We start from the raw sequence: 24,976 nt of genomic DNA on the forward strand, positions 1-24,976 counted from the left end.
AAAAGCCACAGAAGGTATTTTCTGATTATGTAAGAATCCTATTCCGGCATTAGCCGCACACATGGGGTGGCACATAGAGAGGAAGGTCTTAAGGCAGTTTTTCTGTCTTGGTTTCTGTAAAACAGTCAACAGAGTCTGTGGAGGACTGTGGCACTCTGAGTCTGGGGAAAAAAGCCCCTATTGATGGTGGGATTTCACAGGGAGAACTGTGTGTTTTTGGTCACTCGCCCAATGGGTTTTACCCTGAATTCTGATGGACCCACGGTGACCTGACACCACAGCAGAGAGGTTTTTAATAAGAACCTGGTTACGCACCGATGTATAAGGGATTCACTAGATTTACAACAGTTATTCTTCACTTTGTTGTCTCTTGCTTTTTTTCTGTGCAAAACTGCCATGCTCGTCGGATTGTTTGGAGATCCTCCCGAAACCACAGCAATGTCAGCACTCGCTATTTAGAAGAATAAAGTACATTCCTTTACATTTTTGGCCAAGTTGAATTAAACTGTTTTCTGTGTCTGTTCTGAAAATTGTTAAACACTTAATTTAAACAAAGAAATAGGTACTATTTCCCTCCCCTCCCCTCCCCCCAACAAACCCCTAAACAGTTCTCTGGAAATGTGGAAATTCCCAACCCACATGCTGCAATTCCCTCTTTTGTGGCTTCCAGTCTCACTGACCAGTAGTTTACCATTCAAACGGGTAGCCAGTAGTTATATAACATTATGTCATGGGGTTCTGTAGCTGTAATCTCTGTGAAATGCACACCAACTGAGGTTAAGCCTCATTAGCTGTTAAGGCTCTGAGTCTCAGACCACCCTTATCGTCATGGGGTTTTCAGAAGTGTTTTCAAAGTAGAAATAAAAACATGTTTTGTTTCTTTGTCACTATGAACCTGGCCCAAAGACAAAAAAGTCATTACACATTAGCCTTGCATTTCAACAGCACATTTAGATATCTGACATTAAAGTTTGTATCCCAGTAGGTAAAATTGGGTGGTGAAGGGTCAAGCTAAGACATTTGTGCTACAGATTTTATTTTCTACATGCTGAAAATTTCCATGGTGTGAAGTTGACATGTGAAGACAACTAATGCCACCGCCCTCAACTGATAGAAATGTAACTTAATTTCATTGTATGCTATGCAGATGCTCTGTCTGCACCAAGGAAGAGTTACTCACCTTGAATTGATGAATGCTTGAAACAGCTACAAGTCTGACCAGATTTCTGATTTGACTAATGGGGACATTCACAGACATTTTGGAGAGCATTGAAATTTCATTGACAGATGGTTGGTTAGTCAAGTGATGACATAAAATGTGGATGGAAGGATAAAAGCGGCAGCTTTTCCAGTTGTCATGAAATGGGAATAAGTTGTCTTAGCTACGTAATTTAGCTACATCATTTAGCCACACAATTTAGCTATATGAATTAGCTACATCAGTTAGCTACACGATTTAGCTACATGAATTAGCTACATAATTTAGTAAGAGTTTAAACTGGAACAGAAATTTAACAAAAGGCTTTTAGACATTGTTCATCTAACAAATAACATTAAATTCCTTTGTTTAAAGACATATTGAACATCTCCAGCTGCTGTGCTGGTTGGTGGGCTCTGCTTCTCACTTGTTGGGTTTACAATGGAAATTTCTTTGTCATGCTGCTTAAAGCGAGAGGTTGTAAAACCTATTGTAGTTCCCACTACTGTTTAAATGCTGGGGTGAAAACAGACCCTTTTTGAATTACACCCACTTGCCACTCAGAGCCTGAGCTTACATTTTTACCAGAGCTGGCAGTGGAAACACCACAAGCTGAAATTCCCGGCTCCGATTTCTGCTGATTTTCCTGCGTCGTTGATTTCTTGTGCTATCAAAAGACTCCTGTACTTTCCAGTTTTTATTTTAAGGAAAATGTTTCCATTGGCATTGTAATATTTTACTTGACATCAGCATCACGTGTGCGTTTCCCCCCACTCCTCCCATCCCTCTCGCTTGAGGACCTCAACACTGGCAGGGGAAAGAGGGACATTGAGCATGCATGGCTGCGTTTGGTGGAATTTTAGATTGAGTTTCTCGGCAACAGTTTAACAGATCAAAACTTTGCATTTTCACAGTACATTATGGTTTTGACTTCACTCGGAACATATTTGCCTCCCTATTAATTTTCTCCAGTTGCAGTTTAGGGGTCAGTTTGCATGGAGACTCGCTTCTTTAGAAAGTGATTTCGAAACACTAATCTTATTTCTGTCAGGATGATTCTGTTGACAGTTTTTTGGGGATTTCTTTATTTATCATACCTGGAAGTCGTCCATAGGGTTGAAAAACAGCCGTTTCTTATGCAATACACACTCTGATCCGGCATAGCGGAGGACTTTAACGGGAACGGATGAAGAAAGAAAATCCCGGAGCAAAGTGCATGCATGTGTTTGTGTCTGCATAAGTGTTCCGATTATGCTGGACAATCCCTGCATTCCTGCTCCCAATGGACGTTCATCCACTTACCCAACGCTCACCTGGCTTGCACCTAAAACCTTTCCTAATGCTGCAGCCTGTGTGTGACTCACCTTATTCTCTCAGGCATAAAGCAGCAGTTTGAACCTACTCACCCAATGGCCTGATGGGCCACGTCACAGGCGAGTCTGCAGGAGAGTTTTAAAGCTGTGGCATCAGTTTGGGGCTTAGCTTGGTGGTGGGAAACACGGAGGGGTTGCTGAATGGGGCCTACCTAGCTCGGGGTTAGGTGGTTCTCTTCAGGTTATTTCTTTAAAGGGACGGAATCAAGTAAAATCAACTTTTTTTGAGCTTTACATCATGTTACAATGTTATTCCCTCATCAAAAACATACCTGGAGTGTTGCCTTGATTCTTTTGTGTATGTTTGAAAAATCCTTGAATCTCCCTGGCGACCATTCATCTGATCAAAACACCTGGATGGACCTAGTGCAGCCGTCGAGGCGAAGCGTTTTCCAAGCTTCCAAGCTTCCACCTCACAGAGCAGCTCTTTCACACTCAGCTCCTTCAGACTAGCTATCAGCAATTAGCAAACACCTGGTGGATCTCCTCATCTGCTGAGCTCATTATAGGAGCTTCTTCTCAGTGAAATGCTGCAGCAGTTTTACCATGGTAAAACTTTGTTAAAGGGTTAATAGAGGAGCCATGTTGGGATGACTTCCTGAAGGCGGAGTTTCACAAAGAGTAGGAGTTTTTAAAGAGACAGTCATATTTGGCATATACAGCATTTTTATAAAAACTGAAGTTAACATAGTTGCTTGATTGTGCAATAAAATGACACCATGTGGCTAGAAAACACATTGTACCCTTTAGATGTTCTTTAACGAGACGCAAACTGATCACAACAAGATCAAATGAATGGCATAACTCTCAAACTAAATAAATGTCATAAGTACAAGGAGACAAACAAGAAGTCAAAATGACAATGAAGATTTTAGATTTTAAGAGAATATCTTAGAGAGAGAGAAAAAAATCAGATTACCACTTAAAGGTAGGAGCTACACTAATGAAGTGCTTTAATAGCCGCCTCCATCATGCATTGTTGTTCCATAACCTTTCATCTTTTTATTATTGTTAGTTTGTCTTTTGGATGTTTCAGGTGTTCTTTCATCTCTGTTCCTTTGTTCTTCCTGTAAATCATTTTCAATGCAGAGAAATCCACTCCTTGTGTCGGATAAAGTTTAAGATTTATTTAGCAACTTACAAAGGTTTAAACGGGTTGGCACTTTTTTTATTTTTTTACTTTCAGGATCTTCTGAAACTACTCTCTGGGTCCAGAACTTTGAGATGTTCCTCAGACTTGACTTTAGAGCGAAGGAGATCGGGGTTTCTCTGTCGTTTCTCCAATTCTTCGGAATACGTTACCATTCCAGATTAGATCCGCCCACAGTCTGGGTCACTTTAAATAGTTTCTTAAAAACATATTTGCATTCGTTGGCATTCAGTTGAGGTCTGATGCTGTAACGTTTCTGTTGTGATGTTTTAGTTTTACTCTCTTTTCGTCCTTTTACTCTATTCTGACTTTCTGTTTTTTTCCGTACGTCCTTGTTCAACCTGTTCTCCCTCCAACCAAATACGTGACAAAACCAGCTCCTTTCCTCCCCCCCGGCCACAAACGTTGTTTAACTGAGCCAACTAAAACGACACAGAACCACTCTGTCCTCCACCTTCAAGACCAACAGATTCATTAATTAACCTGTTGCCAAAGTAACCAGTTCCTCATTTCCCCTTCATGCATCTGCAGAACTCCTTTTTCTATAGTTTCCCGGTCAGCAGTCTGTCTCAGAGCTGTGGTACAGCTCAGGGATTCTCCTCGATGCAGACAGGATATGAGTCACTGATATGAACGCCATCGAAGCCAGTTGATCCCAGACTAAAGGAAGCAGGTGAGACGGAGGTCACCTGGAGGTCAAACACACAGACATGTGAACTGGGCTGATTCTGGAGCAGCTGCCTTTGCTTTAGTTAGACTGGTAGGTCCCTTTTTTTCCACTGTTGATAAAAGAATTGTAGACACTAAAAGTTTATATAATCTATGTTATGGATGGGTTGTCAGTCAGACACAATCTAAACTTTGCACCAGAGATAGTTCTCGGAGGAAAGCTGCCCAGGGTTAACCTTCTTCTTCTGGCCCACCAAAATAAATGCAAATCTTTTAAAAAGAAATAAACATCCTGGGAAAATTAATAGCCTTTTCATTTATCAGAATTATTACAAAGTGAACAAAGATTTATGTATTTGTTGTCTTGATGTTTGGTTTATGAAAACCTTTTTTACCAGAGTAAGTGCTTTTAAATATAAAAACCCTTTGTATTTTTTTGTTGTTGTTGTTGTTTTTTATTGAAGTTTCCACTAAGTAATCTGATTTTCGTCGTTCCAATTTGCGCAATTTTATTACCAATGAAAATGTCGCTACTGAAAACCAAAACTTAACTACCTCTCTGTTTGGGCACCCAATAAGAAATGTCAATAGAGTTAGCACCCTCCACATGTGTAGTTAGCTGTGGGACAGATATATTACCCGGTCCATCCAGTCATTTATTATTCATCCCCTCTTGTTCTTGCAGGTTCACCAGAGCCTCGTTTCCACTCAGCGGTGGAAACGTCATGGGTCACTGGAGTTCGGTAAGCTTTTTCATGGTTGTGCAGATTCAGGAAATTACTTCCACCACCAGTTGGAATCTCACTTGGAAGCCAGGGCTAAACCCAAACACCCAACGTTGTGTCATACCAGCACGACGACAAACGCATTAGTTTTTGTTGTTGTTGCAGGCAGTGACTGTTTTGTGTGACCCCAATACCTTCACCCTGACCGTATCACCATCCTAAAGACCTGCAACTGAAGGAGGTTTCTCTCTTTAGAACAAAAAGTGTGTGGTTGTGTGTTGGGATCAGTTGTGCTGTTTTGTTTCTCTCACTTCACAGTCAGAGGCCTGAACAGCTTTCAAAGCTAAAAAAGTTACAATGGGGTTTACTGGAGGTTGTCTGAGCTAAACTAGACTGATCTAGTCAAACTTTGGCATCTATCCACAACTGCACATTTCAAACGTCGACAACAAAGGGATGGAATTGGTCAAATTTAACAGAATGTTTAGGGCTGGCAAAACAAAAAACAAAACAAAAAAAAACAACAAAAAAAAACAAATGAGCAATAGCCAACATGGAAGAAGACCGACAGACCCCAAGAGAGATGAGGAAGTGGAGGCAGAGATGGGGAGGGGAGTCTGTGCCACACAAGTTGCCCCGGAGGCCTGAGTGGTCACACTGGTTTGGCAGAAAGGAGGAGGAAGAGTGTGGAAGAGGAGGAGGGGTTGGTGAGTGGGGAGAGGGGTAGTAAGGGGGGCACTGAGGGCAGTTCTTGGTGCCACGTTTGCATCAGAGAACTGTAATTCCTTTCACCCTAGACTGGAAAAGAAGTGGCATGGCAGCTGCAGCAAGAATTATCTGAACAGATGACATAAGAGAAGTGTGAACAAAGGAAGATCTGAAAAGATTAGGTTGATGTAGAACTGCAAAATGATGTACTGAAATTTTCAAAAATAAATTAAAATGGACAGTGAAACACAACGTTTCTATGGCTTTCTTTAAAAAAGAAGACTTATTTCCTTTAAACTTTTATCTGTGAATGACTAAGTAGTAGAAGTGATAGATTCAAGAAACAAAATGGTGCAGAATCTCAAAATATTATGCAAAAGGAGAAAATTATTTATGTTTTTATGTAAAATTTTTTAATAAAACATTGCATATCAGAAATTATTGAAACCTTTTGCCGTGAGTAATGAATTACATGTGCTACTAGTACAAGGGTTGTGCAACTTCTGGCAGTGATTGGATCACAAGTCTATTTGAAATAAGAAAAATATTGTTGCAGGTTTGTATTACTTAGTGTGCTCACTTAAAACAGCATTTAATTCAAACATCCCATTTGTTTTTAATCTTGCATCTGGAACACGGTAAAGTTGGAAGTGATGTCACTCCGGTCTAAATCTGACTTCACTCTAACATGTTTGAGTGAATTCTCTGGACTCACAGTCACCAAGTGGAAATCAGTCTTTTTAACACATTCCATTTGTTCATGAACAATTCATGTGTAGGATGTGAAAAATGGTTTTCCTGATTTTGTATGTAGCATCAAAACAAACAAACAAACAAACAAACAAACAAAAAAAAAAAACATGCAAAAAGGTTCGTAAATTGACAGTAAAATGTGAACCCAGGACTGAATTGATGAGGAAATGTTCTCGGTAGCGATGGTGGGTCTACATCTCGGCGTCAACATTTCAAACTAAACCAGAAACTAATTTCTGTTTCTATTTGCTGAAACGTCACAGAGAACAGCCAGCTAGCATTCTGATACGTCCCAACAGCTGAAGATAATCACCTAGCCTAAACAGGTTGTTTTTAGTGTGTTAAAAGACACATTAAGTTAGCAAGAGAGTGTGATGTGACTTGCTAGCTTTTCGTGTTTTTGCCTTGCAGCCTATGGTAGCTTAAAGTTGTCGCTAACCAAAATGAGCTAACCAAAATTAGATATTACAGTTGACGTGTGATATTTGCGGGTGTTGGGAATTGCGAATAGCTAAAATCTGTGTATACTTGAGAGCCCCTCTAAAAACGTTTACAGCTGCTTCTTTTTGTAGTTTTAACACCAAATATACCGTAATATGCATGAATACACAGAGTGGTAACTGTAATAGCACTGCCACAGAAGCTAGAATGCTAAAATTAACAAGCCTGCATTTGCATAGGAACTCCAAAGTGCTTCACATGACATTCAGGCCTTGTACACACGTAGGCAGGTATTTATAAAATGTTATATTTCCGTCATATCGCTTAAAAAATAATATTGTACACACTTGATCGGTTTCTGAAAAGTTTTCATTCACATAAACCCACACTTAACCGCCGCTCACCGTTGTTTTAAAAGTGCTAAACACATAGGGGGCAATGGTGAGCCAATCATATTGCTTCAAAACAACTGCAACTTCCTGTTAGGAATTAAACATGGCGCCATGTCAGTAAAACTACTTTAAATAGTGTGTTAGAATATAAAGTTAATAAAACACAACATATTGTCGATTGGCAACGATGTCAAAGCAAAAATATAAACACAAAACTTTTGGTTTTACTACCATTTTTTAAAGAGCTCAGTTCAAAGATCTAAAACATTTTCTATGTACATAACAGAGTAGATTTAAACCTTGGTGTCATCGCCGATACGTGTGAGAATATTATGTTGAAAGACATTTATTTCTCACTACATACTCTTGATTTCTTTGCTTTGAGCTGATTATCCTGGACAATGTGAGTTTTTCAGTTTGTGTTTATCGGTGTGGGCTGAGACATGGACAGCCCCAACTTGAGAAAAACCCCCTGAGTGCATCTCATCTGTGAGGTGCTGAATCATCCGTCAAGCTACACAGGTTGGTAATTATCCGAAGATTAATGAACGTTAAACCAAAACATGTGTCAAATCTTAAAATGAAACTTGATATCAGTGGGAGCTGTAAAGCACTCTGAGCTTATGGTAACATGAGCGCGGTGCTTTTCCATGGAAGATCTGACCCAGCCAATTGGAGGTTTTCCAAAACTCAGCTATCGCCGTTGCGAGGCTCCTAGAAAGCAGTGAGTAAGTGTGGTCAGGGTTGACAGCCAGGTGAACAATTTCTGTTGAATCTGCACCATGTTTATTTCGCCAGATATTTACGAACCACACTCCCATTTCCACTCCCTGAGTCCAAAGATACCAATGTTTTATGACTGATGATGTATAGATGATAAAAGCTTACTGGAAGATTAACGTGATTGTGTATTTCGCTTCGTCGCCTCTGGCAAAAATACCTTTCTGGTCCAGCTGTAAATGGCAGCAAATCATGCAAGACACATTTTCTAACCGACTTATTACACCATCGAATTCCTGATTGAAGTCAGCTTTGGGACTGAGCAGCGCCCTGCAACATATGTTCTGTTTTAAATCATTCACATTTTCTCACATTACAACAATAAACTGTATTGGAGTTTATTTTGTAGCATATAGTAGTGCTTAACTGTAAAGGGAAAGAAAAAGGGCAAAAATATCAATCTCTACATGGTCAAAGAGACATGGAGCTACAGGTGTAAAGGTGTTTTCTCAAAGTATTGATTCAGACTAATTCAGTGTCACACACACATACACACACAATATCCAATGATAAAACATTATTAATAACCTATTGGTATTTTTATAATTGGATAATATGTTTTTCTCGGTCCGGCTTATTAAACAAACGGCCAGGCAGAAATTATAAGAGGAGCTGCAAAAGCAAATGAGGTGGATTAGCAGTGCTTGCTAATCGCTGATGGGCTCATCCAGGACACACTAGATGGAATATTGACTCTGTTGCCCTGATATTGAGCTGTTAGCATATCATAACAGTCATGAGTTAAGACAGTAAGTCTTAAGTCAGAGGCCTGTTTGGATTCACTGTGAGACTGACTGCTATTGCACATCCTCCCTGCCCACAGCATCACCGTCCACTTTTAGTTGGATGAGCTACCACAATGTTAATTTTCCATTTAGAATAAAAAATGCATTTGTGGATGGAATTCAGAGCCGATATGGTTTTTACATATTTGTTAAAAATCTCACTGTGTCGTGACAGTAAAATATGAGACTGATAATCTGTGAAAAGATTGACCTCCTTTGTGAGCTACTATTGCCATCTGGAGGAATGCACCAAAACCAAACAATCAGAGCCAGGAGGAGGGGCTTAATGCCCCTCCTCCTGGCTCTGATTGACCAGCAAACCAGCAAGCTCATTTGCTGGTCAACATGCTAATGGTGGAGAAACAACTTAACATTACAGGGAAACCATTTATCCGCCCTCATTGGTGGTTATGCTAGCTAGCCTTAGCTTTCATGACAGGCTATGCTAGCTGCAGCGCAGAAGAGAGCAAGAAGGGGATGAGCAGCGTCACATGGAGGGTGATTGACAGCGCTAACACCGGCCTCTTGGGGCAGAGGAGCTCTATATTTTTTCCCAGATTATCTGTCTCATACCATACGTACAGTTTCAACAAATATTTAAAAAATATAAATTTTTCAATAAAACTTACATACCGCAGCTTTAAGTCAAAACGTCGTTGTTGAGAGGTTGGTTTTGGATCTGATTTAACACCAAACCCTCACGACAAACCCCCTGCGGCTTTGTGTCCAGGATTAGAACCAAGTGAATGTGGTGACAGAAAAACCACCGCCGCGCGCTCACAGGACAGCTGTTTCCAGCCCGCTGTTTTCCTCACACGGTCACCAAGGATACTGGAAGCATCAAAATACAGCCACAAAGACAAATACCAACATCTGTGTGTGTGTGTGTGTGTGTGTGTGTGTGTGTATGTGTGTGTCTGCTTGAGATGGGTCAGTGAGGTTCAGTCTGGGCGGTAATGTGAGACCAAGATGAAACACTCAGACATCAGCACATTCTTCTGGGCCTCGGTTGTCTTCTGGCAGCGATAAAGAAAAAAAAAATTGGAGGAGAGAGGAAGGTTAAAGTGAACGAGATTCACCATAAACATGTCAGCCGGTGGACGGCACAGCCGTCTCCCGGGCTGTTTGGTCGACACCTCCTTCAGCTCTCATCAGAACTATACATTCATTACAGCAGCTGTAGATTTCTATAATGATATATTTTTGAGGCGGTTTCGCATGAATGTGCCCTCAGCCTGGTCAGCCTGATGACAGTGGTTGATGGGAGGAGCTTACTTCCCACAAATATCGTCTGAAGATCTGCGAGCCAGACCAGAAACGGAGCTATAGCATAGAAATGATTGTTGTGGTGCAACTGCAGGACCATTAACATGCCTTTTCTTATCCCAGCCAGCAAGGCTTTTGTTTGGAGATTAGGGTGTATTAAAAAAAAAACAAAAAGCAACCCAACAAAATTTTAGGTTGGCTGTCAGGGCAAAAAAACAACAAAAAAACCCAAAAAACAAAACTCAGATTCTTCCATCTGAACCGCAGAGTTTAACAAGTTCATTTTTTCAAACTTGACACAGATGCTCAAGATTACAGCGATCATGAAAATGCACATCACCCTTCCATCCGCCAATTTAAAGCTCTGCATGCTTTCATAAATCTGCCAGTCTGAACCCCTGATGGCCGCTGTCGCACAATCATGCTAAAGACTTCCAGCTGACAAAATGCATGTTCTATATTTCTGAACTTATCCACTTTTAATCGCCCCACGGCCTCAAATCTCAACATACTTTATTGGGATTTATGATAGACTAACTCAAATCATATAAAATTAGCAATGGGAGGGAAAAAGATACATGGTTGTGAAACCTTTTTAAATGGCTATCATGACTCGATATTTTGTAATATTCAGTGCAGTTACAACTGCAGGTCTTTTACGGAACATTTTCATCCAGAGCCCCTTCAAGCCTTCCAGACTGGATCAATGTTTAAGTATTGATACAGACTCCTAGATGGATTTAGGTGCTTTGGACTAGATGAAGTCTTTAAGCTGCATGTTTAAAGATGTTGTAGCTGAGGTCATCAGAGAAGAACTGGACAGAGATTCAACTTTAGGCAAATGGTTTCAAACACTTCTGCAAATCTACTAATAGAACATGTTTTGTGCAGCACTTTAGCCTTTTTGCTAACTCTGGAAACTCTTAGCACACCTAACTTCCCCAAAAGTAATTTTTCCGGTTGAATTCTCGAGTGCTAACTTACTTAGTGATTTTGTAAACTTTCAGTTGAATAAAGTTCAACATTATGCTGAAGTTTTTGTTATTGGCTGTTAAGGATTCTTCATGTAGTTGGACATTTATATTTATATGTTAAAGTGGGAGTTGACGCAGCAACTATAAAACTGAAAAACTGACTGGAAAGTGTGTCCCAAACAATCACTTCTTCAAGCACAACTATACAGGAAGCTGCGTAATAACAAATCTGACTATGTTGAGGGAGATATATTATGTTGACATAATGTTATTGATTGGATTTAGCGCCTTAGAATTAGCTTCTGCTAAATGCCTTATTGGTATAGCGTTGCTGTAGGCAATGAAGGGATGGTGAACTTGATGGGACAGAGAAAGAGAGAGAGAGAGAGAGAGAGAGAGAGAGAGAGAGGGTTCAAGCTGTTGTTGTTTCCACTTTTTATTCTTTATTTTTTTTATTTTGCAAGCTCACTCCCTCCTGTCTGCTTCAAGGACTGACTGCCTCATTTTCTCCATTCTTCATTTTTTTTTATTCAGCCAGCCCCTTTCAACATCCCACATCCTCTGATCCTCTGCATGCAGAGGGGAAAAAATGTAGACTCCACACTAATTATGTAGCTGGAAGCGCTCATGGTTGCTCTTTTGACTGTATCAAATTCAAAGTTTGGAAACCCTTCCACAGCAGATAATGTGTTTTCATATAGCACAACAGCTAGCTAAATCTCGCTAGTTGTCGTGGGTTGTGGAGGATGGTTACTAACTGCTACACTTCGGCTTAGGTTTAACATGTTAATAACTGGCTAAAAGAGTCAACACTTTTGATAAAGAGGAGGCTGTAGGTGAACCCATTGAAGTTTCTGGAATAATTTAGATGGAGCTCTAAGACTTTTAATGGAGATGACAAAAGTACATGGAAGTCATTGGGGAGCTAGCTTGCATACTAAACTATTCAGCTTTTTACTTTTCCACTTGAAAGCTTCAATAGATTTTTTTTCAAACTGGGGTTTGTTCTGTGGAGCATTTCTAGCAACTTGTATTTTAACAGGCAGCAGTCTGAACAAATTGAAAACCAGGAAGCTGTTTAGACAGAGAGAGGATTAGCTGTCTAAATGGCTAACCCTGGTTTAGACAATGGCCTATGCGCCACTTTTTATCCAACCCATGGAAACGTTTTTAAAAAATACAGTAATTTAATTATTCCCGTTTAAAACCCTTCAACAATATGGGAATTTTGCATTAGTAAAAAAAAAAGTCTGCAGTGAATCATGCTGCTTTCTATTTAGCCATGAATCCTGGCATGGTGAAATATATGTGTAACATTTGATGCCCTCCTGTTCTGTTACAATTATTGTGACACCCATAATCTAAATAAATACCAATTCCAAACATGCAGATAGTGACATGGAAAATGTACAAAAATGATTTTTTTTTCCAGGAGAAGGATAAGAGCAAAACTTTATTGGTACTGTAAAAAAAAAAGTCATCAGCTAACAATAGCAAATCAACCATCTTTTACATTGTTTTTGATACTACTGGTTATACTGCTCATGTAAAAAGCTGTGAAAAGTTTCCTTCAAAAAGTAACAAAAAAAAAAATTATTTGAATGAATCAATTAGTTTGTCATAAAAGAAACCCTAATGTAACCGTATTATGGGAAGCCTTAATGCTAATTCCAGCTCCTGAAGAACAACGATGTAAAATGCAACAGGTTTTTACACTTACATGTAATCTGACGTTTAGTCATTAAAGCATGCTAAAGACAATGATAATGATACAACTCAAAATAGGAGGAATGTGTAAATGATGACAAGGACATGAAGCTAAGTGTCTCGTCTGTGTCGTTCTGTTCAAGGTGATTACAACATAACATCAGAACTAATTCAATTGAAGCACAGAAACTCTTGAGTACAGTGAGTTGGCATGTTACAAAAACCGCTGAAACGTCCATGTTTCAAAATAATACAAATCATACCTGACATACGCAAAATGAAACAAAAATCCCAGGAGCCTTTGTAAAACAGTATTACAAGTATGGCAAACTTCTTCTCTAGAGCCTTTAACAGGTCAGCGGGAAGAACTGGTGAAGTTTACGAAAGAAAACGTGAAAAGTCTTTAGCAGAAGAATATTCAATCTAGACATAATCAACCAGATGATTAGACCTTATGTCATGGTTGTTATTAATTTCCTATACATAAACAGAAATAGCCCCCAAAAAAGCCTTAAATTTGTTGCAATTACCTACAGGCGATCTAAATAACCATTTTTTCTGAATTCCTGTAGAGCTGAGCTGTGCTGCGCTACTACTGCTAGCTTTATACACTGTTCACAAAAACACAAATATTTAGCAAACATGTTTCTTCTTTGTTTGCTCCTCCAATCCATGTACAAAGACTTTTTTGGAATTAAAACAGAACATATTTTTAAAAGCAGAGATTTTTTTAAAATGCGGTGTGTGGCATATCTGTATAGACTGGATATCTGGAAAATACTGAATATAATGACACATAGACTCACTGTCACCTTCAAATATTAGCTTCTCCCAGCTGAGTGGATTCTAAGGAATTTTCCACTTCTTTTTTTGCTTCATTCCGACTCTCTTAATATTAAATCTCTAATGTAACTAGAGAAACTCTTGTGGGGCAAATATTGTGTAATACCGTGTTAGCCAAAATCAAGACTTTAAGGTTGTGTGAATATTAACTTTGTCGCCCTACACTGTGGTGGCATGGGTATGACAACATCAGCCATGCTTTAAAAAAAATATATCAGTCAATTTAGCCAGGGCCTAATTTTACATTTTTTCTTTTGTCAGTACTAAAATCAACAGTTTTGTTTAAGTAATTAAAAAAAACAACTAACTAATAAAAAAAAACCTGATATTAATTTTGCTGCCGCCTAGAATATCAGTGCAATATGTACTGATAAACAGTAATGTTTCTGTTAAGTTGCTAAATCCCTTGATTAAGAAAAGGTGGTGCTGCAGCACTGGCAGCTCCCCACTTTCTGCGCTAATGCCCTAAAAATAATATCATTTTATTTAATTTTTTTGTTGTTGTTGTCATTTTTAACTTTCTCAGATGTAAATGACATTAATTCCTACTGAACCTGTTAGTTTAAGCAACCTGTTTTACAGTGTAACTAAAGTGCCATGCAACGCTGACATGCCTAATATGGGTTTACAGATAGCTAATGTATTTTTTAAATTCGCACAGTGTCAATGTCAGTGATTGGACACCTTGTCAATTGTTTTGATACTCTCCAGCATTTCTGTCGGGGAGTAAAATAAATTAGATGCTCTTTGAACTGCCCTGCAGTTGCAATGTGACCGGTGGTGAATGAAAAAACTGAAAACGTAAAATACACAGAACTTCATTAAAATACAATATCAAAAATGTTTTACAAGAAAAGAAAAAGAAAAACTGAAAAAGGCAAAAACAAAAAAAGAGACCTGATTCTGATATCCGGATGCATGATTGCATTAGTTTCAGTGTCCAGATGCTAACAAAACAAACACATACTCTAGTTGCACAACAGATGATGTGCTTGGATATCAAAACAAAATGATAAAAAAGGAACAAACATACAAAATGATATATTCCCTCTCACCTTCCTCCAAAATTCAAACCTAAAACATTTCAATAAACATAACATTTAAAATACATCTGAAATACATAACAAAAAACACACATCCTCCCATTAGCTAAAACTGGACCACAAATTTTAACCACACACTGTAATATTTATGCCAATAAATTGCTGGAATTTGCTGCTTTAAGGTGTCTCTGAGTAGCATTTAATGTGAAAAAGTGCCACACCGAAACCTTCCGTTTGCCAATCCATGTACATCTCATTTAAAACGTTACTTCTTGCCTTTACATCAACAGCCTAACTGGTTCTGGGTCAGCTCACTCCTTTCACAAATTCGTACTGCTATGTTGTACCTACTGGATTCCATTTTTTTGATTCCATTTTTTTTGTCTGTTCCTGTTTCTATTTGGTATTTATCATCAACAACCTTTTTCATACTGATATATTTAAGCCATAGTGTATTTGACCCTTTGCACGTGATGTCACACTCTTCAGAAACTGACCCACTCCACCATGACGGACGTCAACACAACCTATGCATGATTTAACTACCGGTGGTTGGTAGCCTAATATCGTATTTATTTTGTTGATTTCATAGGATGCTGCACAAACAGACAAGAACACAAACCAAACTTGTCATTTTATCGTAAACCTTTTGTCGAGGAAAGAAGGTAAGGTACAATGTGAAAAAATAAGCAATAATCTACTTGATAAATATGAATAGTAAGATGCAATCAAATATTGCGTTATGGAGATGCTATGCGTCTAATCATCCATAACTATGGCTATTGAGGCTACCATCATGTAGCCTCAATATACAAAAAAAACAACTAATACGCTTATGGACTTTTGTACGTTTTTTATCTGAAAAAAACAACAACCTTTTTTTCAGATAAAAAAAAAGGTCTTTACCTTTCTTACCGTTAGAAAAATCGATTAAAAAAAGAAAAATCTGTGAAGTGTTTGTTGAATTTTTTGTTCAACTCAACAAACATTTCAAGGGGACGAAGTATTTGTGGGTCGGTTTCTAAGCTAGCTAGGAAGGATGGAGTCAAGACCGGTTCTTCCGAGACCAAGACCGAGACCAAGGCTGAAGTTGAATGTTTGACTTCAATAAATATTTCAGGACATTGCTTTTTGTACACCAAAAATGCAAATATTAATGGAAAAAAGTCAACCAAAACTACTTCTTGGTTTTAAATTAATGACGGTCATAATAAACTAATATTTAAGTTACTAAATGCAGCCACACAATGATACACATTCTCTAAACTGAATTAATCAGCTTACATTGCACAATAGTTGTATGTTAAATGAAAAAAATTGAGATATTAGTTTAATAAAATGTGTCAGAAAAAAAATATAGCCATAAATAATTAGATGTTAAAAAACTCACTGTTCCTAAAACATATCCTGGACATATTATGCCTAGCACACAGGGACACAAATAGCCTCACAAGGGGAAATCCCAAAACTATCAGAGCCAATAGATGCCGTGGGATTTCCGAAAATCACGGAGCCAACAGAGCTGACGCAAGGACAACAGAGTGCAGGAACAAAGTGGAAATATTTTCGCTAACACGGATTCTGGTTATAAAACATCGAAGGTAAGTTTTGGCATGACGAAATAGGCTTTGTTTTTCCTCTGTATTGGCTGCTGGTTCTGTGAGTTTTGCACGTAGTTCGACGATTGTCATATCGTTCGAAAGAGCAAAGTTTGTGTCTTAATTTAAAGCTTGTGTGGCTAAGACAATGTTTTAGCGTTGCTGTGTGTTTTTACGGTTATGCATGTTTCACATACGTTTTATTATAGACCGAGGCCAACACCGGGGGGGAAAAGCTCGAGGCCAAGACCGGTCTCGAGCCCTCCATTCCTGCTAACTAGTTCCAACTTTTGTCAATACCACTATCTATGAACCCGACTAGGTAAGCTCCGTCCCGAGTGCAAGCTGTGGCTATACCGGCAAAAACAACTTTGGAAAACAATGGCAGTCTTCTCTGTTTAATACTCCCGTCCGTCACTACTACGTCCATCATGGCGCCTCAACTAATCAAGTGGCGTAGTTGCAAAGGGTCTATGCAATCATTTTGTTTTAAAAATACTTAAAAATTGAATTTTGGCTTAGTAAACCATGAGTTTTATACCGTACAAAATTTATTGCGACAGACCCAAAAAGATGGGCACTAAATAATCAAAACTGCAAAGATACGAAATGGAGAAGGTGGCAAAAATAACCAGAAACCACAAAACTCAGTAGTTGATAAAGACAGACAATTTTTAAATATCTTTCAATCTTTCATCGATAGACATCCCTTTCTTCTTTGCTTTGCTGTCCAGCAACAATCCTTTCAAGATCTCAGAAATGGCATTTGATCTGTGTGAGATAGAATGTCAAGTTAAACCACAGTTCAAAGAAATGTTTTTGCCCATTGATTTATACAACATTTGCTTTGGCATTAGTTACAGAAAGCATTCAACTCAAGCAGATTCTTAATCCGTAGTTAACCATGTAAAGGCACAAGAGCATATAATTGTGAGCTTGCAGCTTAGCTTGAGACTCTATCCCAGACGACAGAAGGAAGACTCATGTCTCAGGTTCAGCATGCAGCTGATCTTTGCTAGAAGGCAGGAGGATACTTGGCAGCAGGACCACCTCCTTTAAGATTAAATACATGCTCAGACGGGTAGTAATATCAATGTGATATCAAAGTGGACAGGGCGGGAGGGCGGAGGACGTTTGTCTGCATGATTTAGGGTTGAAGGGAGGGTGGAGGACGGGCTGGTGGAGGACAGGGCGGCCCTGGAGGCGTGCGGGACGGCGGGGGCCCTGGAGGCACCTGGCCTGACGGTGGTGATCTGGTGGGTGGGCTGGAAGAGGTAGGAGACGAGGAGGCGGAGCGGGTAATGGGACGGTAGTCTGGTGGAGGAGGCGATGGTGCATGAATTGGAGGACGGGGTGGGGCCTTGGTTGCTGCCGAATCGTCTTTTACTCTTGTAAAGTTGATGCATCGACCCTGCACAGAAAGAAGTAAATATGAATGTTTAGGCAAACCAAACGGTAAGCACAGAACACTTGGGTTGCACTCACACCACTCCTGTTTAGTCCGCTGTAATCGAACTCTGCTTAGGTTGCCTAGAAAGACTTGTTCGTTTGGGGAGGTGTGGATGTGCAATCAAACTCTGATGGAGATCAAAAAAGTGAACTCTGGTCCACCTAAAAATGTAGGTCTTGGTTTCATTAAATCAAACTCTGGTGTGGTTCTAATGTACAGTGGATGCAAGCAGACCGGAGACAGCTCCACAAATAGGAAGTGGACTATAATACAGTGCATTGTGGGTAGCCAAAACAAATTCGAGAGCCTAGAGCCTGTTTTTATTGCATTGTAAAAATGAAGTAATGCATACCCACTGCTACTTGTGGGGACTGAAGCCTGGTCCTCATGAGGAGAAGTTCTCTAGGGTTGGGGTTTAGGCTCAGGACTAAGGTGTGAATTGAGTTAGGGTTAGGTTTAGGCATGCATTGGTACTGGATGTGTTTTGGGTGAGCGTCAAGGCCATAAGCAATAGAAATAAATAAAAATGTATGGAGATTAAAGTCCTTGTGTTAACTCTTGAGGACTCTTTCCTGTTGTTAACCAGTTCTTAGTCCTCATACACTGGAATATCATCTTTCACACACTACAGGTTAGTTGAGTACAGTAGTCCCCAACCTGCTGTCCTACATGTTTTAGATGTGACCCTACTCCAGCACACCTGTTTCAAATAATTTCATTAGCTCCTTAGGATGCCTCCATTTGCTGCATTCATTTAAGCCAGGTGTGCAACAGCAGGGTAACACCTGGGCCCTGAGGGCCAGCATTTGAGACCTCTGGTTTAGTGTCATGTTAAGTTTAAGGTAACTAGCAGAGAAAGCGTCAATAGGGATAGAAAAACAGACTCCAAAAAAGATCAACATTGTTTTTTAAAAAGAGAAAACTAAAGTTTTCATATTGTTTAAAAAAAATGACTTTTAATGTCTATAACATAGGAAACCCTATTAACTTGAGCATGTTCACAGAGGTTTCTTTTAGTACTGAAACTCTACCGTCTGTCCAGATTTGTGTGGTTGGTAGTCAAGTGTGGATAGGAGAAATGTTAATCTGTTAATAAGCAGTGTGAATGGCTGAAACCACTGGAACACGGGTTTCCATAGAGGAAAATGATAGAGCAGTCAGTCATAAAAATACAAAATACGGAAGAATTTTTTTCCCTGTCTTGGCAGAGGCAACAACACATGCTGTACTTATCTGGACTAAAATACCCTGATAACATAAACTGCTTTGTGAAAATATTCCAATTTTCCTAAACACTTCTTTGTTTTCTAAAGCTGTGCTGGACATCCACGGTCGTAAAGTTTTCTGGCATTAAATTTACGTACGTGTGTGTGTGAGGCATGGTCAGTCGGTTTGTGGAGACAGGTCTGGGCGTCCTCTGTCTTTGACATTAGCTTTTACCCTGTAACCAACAAACTGCCGGTCCAGAAAAGGGATATAATACCAGCTCAGTATTATTCTGTCCCTCTGATGTAAGTGTCCTGTATGTGGTTTGGTGACACACGCACACACACACACACACACACACTCCTACAATGACTGACTTTATTCTCATATTTAGACTGGATGATCCTCAACATTCATGAGCACAAAGATTTAACTAGCTGTCATCACATTTAATGTAAGATCTTTTGTCAGTCAGTACATCAGGGTGGCTTGGGACATACAGACACTTCTGCTCATTATTAGCGCCTATCGAAGAGAAATGGGATTTTGTTTTAGCATGAAACAATGTGACAGCTCAATGAGCTCAGCAGTTTCTCCCTGGCAGTTTCTGACAGCAGACTGCACTCAACAGAACTGCATCCTGGATCATATTGAGCCGTTTATTGGCAATCGACAAATGAAAGAAAAACTAAGAGTTGAAACCGAACTGACATTTCTCTTTGTTTGTACTATGACTCAGTAAGTCTGTTGGGAAAAACCCCTCAATAAAGCTAACCCTGATGAATGTAGCATTCAAACAGCGCCTCAGTTCAGACCGAGCCGCAGTAGGTCGTCATTGTACAAGTATAGACTATTGTTAAAAGTTCTGCAAGTAACAAAACCAAATTCTCTGCATTTTAGCTAGAAAAGTTACACCAGCTTCACAACAGCAGAGGAAACTCCATGTCCAGGATTTATCCAACACTTCTGATATTTATCCCCTCCTACACATGTTAATGCTAAGTTGAATAAAAGAAGAACACATATTAGGGCGAAGGTGAAGACCTTTGCGCACCCAGCTAGATACATCCCTGTTACTGGAGGCTATAGCCATTCCAAAGCTAGCTACTGATTTGATTAGCTGGAACTGGCCACCATTGGCAAATGAAAGAGAGGCTACTCACTTGACACTGTCAGTGACTAGCATATGGTGACATATTGGTTTGCCTACTTCCTTGGCTGTCCATTAGCATAGATAGGCTGACAACAAGCATACCTACGCTGGCCATCTATCCTGTTAGACATATATATTTTTAAAGAACATTTAATCACATATATGACATATTATCTATATTATGACATATAATATCTGTAGGTGACATACATTTGACTGCATCAGTGTGTTATTTTGTTAGAATTGACTTTAATCCAGCTCAACATCAGTTAATCTGATCTGTAGCTAGCTTCGAAATATGTAATCTCCTGGAACAAGGACATAGCCAATGCTAGGTGTGTAATATTCTGCATTTTGGCCCTAGTACCAAACCATAGAAACATGGGTGTACAAATAAGATGTTTTTTAAATTGAAAAACAAAAAACGAGAGGCAATTGTTCATCCTCCTTAGGAATTGCAGAAACCAGAACATTAAAATGGAAGTATGTACTCACTGAGCCATGATTTTTGCTGTCACTTCAATTATTCCATACAAATTGTGACTTCAAAAATAATGTACCCCACTGTACAAGCTGCTAAAAAAGAGTGAACCTGAAATATGTTCAATAAGTGGAAAATTCTCCTTTGGGACTTGTGGAGCTGAAAAATTATGAAGGATTATTTGAATAAACAGAACAACAGTGTACTGGATGTTTGTGAGGTATTTCTAAGCCCCCCCCCAGGGGGAGCTTTGTTCTCTGAGTGTAAAGCCTTTTCTTTCTCCACATTCATTGCTAGCTATTATGTGGTGCTATTTGATAGATGCGCTGGGCATTAAAACAGAACCATGTGGTTCATCTGGTAAAGAGCAAAAAAGAGTAAAAAAAAAAATAAGTGCAGAAGAAGCCTGTCCAACTACAAGGATGTGAGCTGTGGTTCTGCTTTTCATCTAATTTATAGTGTCTAATGCAAAGCAGGTGTGAGAAAGGAATTGGTTCAACAGCATGCGCCGAGCCAGCTGAGGTGTTAGCTAACTCAGAGACACTGGGAGTTTAAGGAGGGCACAATTACATACGATTGAAATGTTTTTTTTTTAAAGCACTGGTTATCTCAGGGGGGGCGTTTATGCTGTTGTTGTTTCACTCTAAAGAGGGTAATTGCATGGCTTAGAGACGCCAATATAAATTTCCAGGAATCCATATGCACAAGGGGTCCAAACGTTTGCTAATCCTTTCGGTTTGGATTTCTACAGGGATGAGGCAAACGGTTCTAAAGCTTGTAGAGAGTAAAAATGTTTGATGTAATCAAGTCATCTACATGCCTACAGAAATAAATTTTTATCTTGTTTCTGTTTCCAAAGATTATTGTTACTAAAGAACTAGCATGTAAAATACCAACCCTCCACATGGTCGCAAAACCAGTGTCACTTTCCGTGTACTACTACCAGAATGTCTCTGATTTAACTACATCTCAAGTAAGGTTATTATTAATGAAAATAAACTTTATTTAGATTGGGACAATGTACAGCTCAAACATAAACATTTGATGACACCATAAGCTTAAATAAGCTTATGGTGTCCCTTGACAAGTCTAATCTCAATACACAAACATGAACACACACATGCAGTCAAATATAGTTAATGTTTACATATCTGAGCAGTATTCAACCATTTTTTTCCAAGTTAGATTCCAAGAAAGTATTGAATAGTGAAATAAATTTAAAAAATGTTTTACATTAGCTTTGGAAAACAATAATTTTACATAACCTTCCATCTATGGTGGACTTAAAAGAAAGATCCCGACATCTTTTAATTGTGAGTAACTTACATGATCACCAGGTTGGGGTCTCATCAGGGAAACCTGGTCATAACCGCGGCGAAACAGAGCCCAGATGGCGTCCAGTTTACCCTGAGCAGCAGAGAATGGAGGGTTTCATGGTTACATCATTGGAGTTATTTCTGACTTTATGTGGAGAGTCTATCACTTAATTTGTTTTAAGACAAACTGACGTACTAAGAAATCATCCATGAGTCACTGAAGTGACTCTGTTTTGTGTTGTCTTGTGCAGGAATGTGTTTTGTAACAGTGATGAACCAAACCAGTAACCAAAAATTGCTGTAATTAATATTATTTACGCACAAATGCAACATTTTGAGGAAGGTCATAAAAAGTTGCATAGACTGCAGAATAGGATTGTTCAAATTCACGTGGATCCAACCAGTTTAAAAGACTAATTTTACCAACACCAAGTGTTTGGCGAGTGTACAAAAAAAGAAAAAAATATATTTCTGACAGAACGGTAAACCACATTTTTTTTCTCTTAAGCTGTTGAAGAAGAATATTTTTCATCCATACTCTACATGGCATGTCTAAATTTTAAGAATAATCTGCCTTTCTAGGCGGTGTCCTTACAGTACATGCACTGTAATCAGCATGTGTAGAGAAGGGGCAGTGTGTATTTTTGTGTATGCTTATATGAAAAAGGTACAGTGCTGCATACTGTCTGAAAGGCTTCATTCATAAAGTCAGCAGAGAAATACAAGACTGAAACCACTTCTGGTATTTTTTATGTTTTACCGTCAGCTCAGAGATTATTAGAAAGGAGTGTCTGCTTCCATTAATGTGAAATTTTCAACATTCAGTGGTTAAGAACTGAAAAACAAAAGGTCGTTTTAGCTTCCCGAAAACGAGTCAATGTGCTAAAGTGGAAATGGAATCACATTTGACCAAACAAGTTCTGACGAAACAAATGTCTACCTCACATGACTGACCAGCTGTTTATTTCTTGATCTTTCTCTATGTCTTTGTACAGCTTGTATCATCACTAATGCTGGTTGACATGACAGAAAAAATACAACTTATCTGATAGCTACACATTCTTGAAAACCTCTCTCCATTTTTCTGTGGTCCATGTTAGTTAGAAACTCTACTTTCTGTTACAGCGTCAACGGCTGACGAAATTACAGTTTATATAGCCTGCTTAATTTGCGACAAACCAAATCACTTTTTTTTTCTTGTAGCATTTTGAAAGTTAGCTCAAAATTTGCGTGGCAGTTGGACTGAATCACAGCTAGATTGTTCTCAGTGGTCCTGTGTGAGTTTGCGGCAGTGTGTACCTGGATGGGTGTGTACCACTTGCGGTTTTGAGGCGGCTTCTTGTTGTGAGCTTTCTTGGGTTTGGGCTCATAAGGTTCGTATTCCTGCTCCGGCATCTTCACTACCGCGTTCTTTGGCTTCTCCAGCTTAGCCCCTTCCTCGGTGGAGCCTTTACCGCCCCATCGTACCTGCAGGCAGCAGGCAACGCAGGAACGGTTAGTGACCTGTTTTTGGTTTTTATCAGAGGCGACTGGTTGAACTGCGTCAACGTGATCTAAACACCTCCATCCTCTTGATTCCACCGATTCCCCTTCCTCCGTAATATGAGGCATCCACAGTAGGCCACTTCTTCTTTGGCAGGCCATCGTCATCATCTGACTCCTGAAAACACAGAAATGAGACTTCTTTCGTTTTGCAACATTCCTAGTTAAAATTCTGAATGTGTTGGTGTGTGTGCAGCTGTTTTGACTCACAGGCTCTGGTGGAGGAGGAGGTGGAGGCTCCTTGATCACCTGCGGACAAGAAAGGATCTTCACAACAACGCACACCATTTCTGCTTCTATCCGACTAACTGATGAATGAAATGTTTATGAAAAAATATTTTTGTACATATTTGCTGAAACTGTCACTATGTGAAAGTATGGTAGGAGACAGATAATCTGAGAAAAAAAAATCAAGCTCCTCTGCCTTTTCCCAATGCTTACTAGAAACAATCAATCAGAGCCAGGAGGCGGGTCTTACCGTTGTCAATCACCCTCACGTCTATACAATAAAAAGATATTAGAGTTTCTTACCACGGTGCAGCACAAAGGCCAGAACCACCACATGAAGAGAAGGGCCAGCAGGAGGAACAAAACCAGCAGCGTTATCAGCAGGATGGTGCCATCAAACTGGACAACACACACACAAAGACACACACACACACACACACACACACACACAGGAACAGCTTTACTACCAGTGAACAGCTTAAGGAGAAATTTGTTAGCAGCAAATGAAAGAAGGGAGATGGGAAGGAAGGATGAAATTCAGGAGGGATAGAAGGACAGGAACACGAAAGGAAAGTGTTAAACACTTTCAAGGAGAGCGTACAGACTTGAACATTTTCAACCTACCAAACAATAAAGTTTGGTAGGTTGGTCAGGTAGGTCAGGAAAAAGACAGCAGTGGCGTGGGAACAGCAGGACGACAGGATATGAATTTAAATCCACACACAGTGGATTATAAGTTCATCTTTAATTATCTCTCCTTCAGTGATCCCTTGCCAAGACCCTGTTGAATTTTCAGTGACCCCAACATATTAATCATGTGTTTGCATAAAGTCTGCTTCTGCTATTTTTAATCCATAGATTTCTGACCTCAGTTATCTGCAATGTAATTTTTAACATACATGGATTATAATCTAATCATACTAACTATGAGGATACTTTATTCTATTTATGTACAGTACTGTAAAAAAACATTTACTTACAGATTTAAAAAGAATCAGTACAACTTAGGAAGGAATAAAACAAGGAAGGAACAAACTAAAGAAGGGCGGAAGAAAAAACAATGGACCAAAAAAGTTGGGAAGTTAGTGAAAAAAGATGAAAGGATGGCAGGAAGGAAGAACATTTTACAAAAGGAAAGATAGATGTATGGATAAAACCACTAACAAGAAATGAAGGAGTTCTACAGAAAAAATGA

The 24,976-nt window shown here is 39.3% G+C and overlaps 1 protein-coding gene across 2 annotated transcripts in view; it reads right to left on the reverse strand.

Moving 5' to 3' along the window:
• Positions 1–14,269: 14,269 nt before the first annotated feature.
• Positions 14,270–24,976, reverse strand: part of LOC103143515 (ANTXR like) — a 31,832-nt gene continuing 21,125 nt past the window's right edge. For both annotated transcript variants that reach the window (XM_016675505.1, XM_007560088.2), the window contains exons 12-17: positions 24,085–24,180; positions 23,764–23,802; positions 23,573–23,671; positions 23,311–23,478; positions 22,022–22,102; positions 14,270–17,816 (exon numbers count right to left, since the gene is read on the reverse strand). In XM_016675505.1, the coding sequence (XP_016530991.1) occupies positions 17,553–17,816; positions 22,022–22,102; positions 23,311–23,478; positions 23,573–23,671; positions 23,764–23,802; positions 24,085–24,180 (747 nt within the window). In that variant the 3' untranslated portion in view covers positions 14,270–17,552. The remainder of the gene's footprint in view (positions 17,817–22,021; positions 22,103–23,310; positions 23,479–23,572; positions 23,672–23,763; positions 23,803–24,084; positions 24,181–24,976) is intronic.

The sequence above is a fragment of the Poecilia formosa genome, unplaced genomic scaffold, assembly GCF_000485575.1.
Source record: "Poecilia formosa unplaced genomic scaffold, Poecilia_formosa-5.1.2 Scaffold4, whole genome shotgun sequence".
In the NCBI taxonomy this organism is placed as follows: domain Eukaryota; kingdom Metazoa; phylum Chordata; class Actinopteri; order Cyprinodontiformes; family Poeciliidae; genus Poecilia; species Poecilia formosa.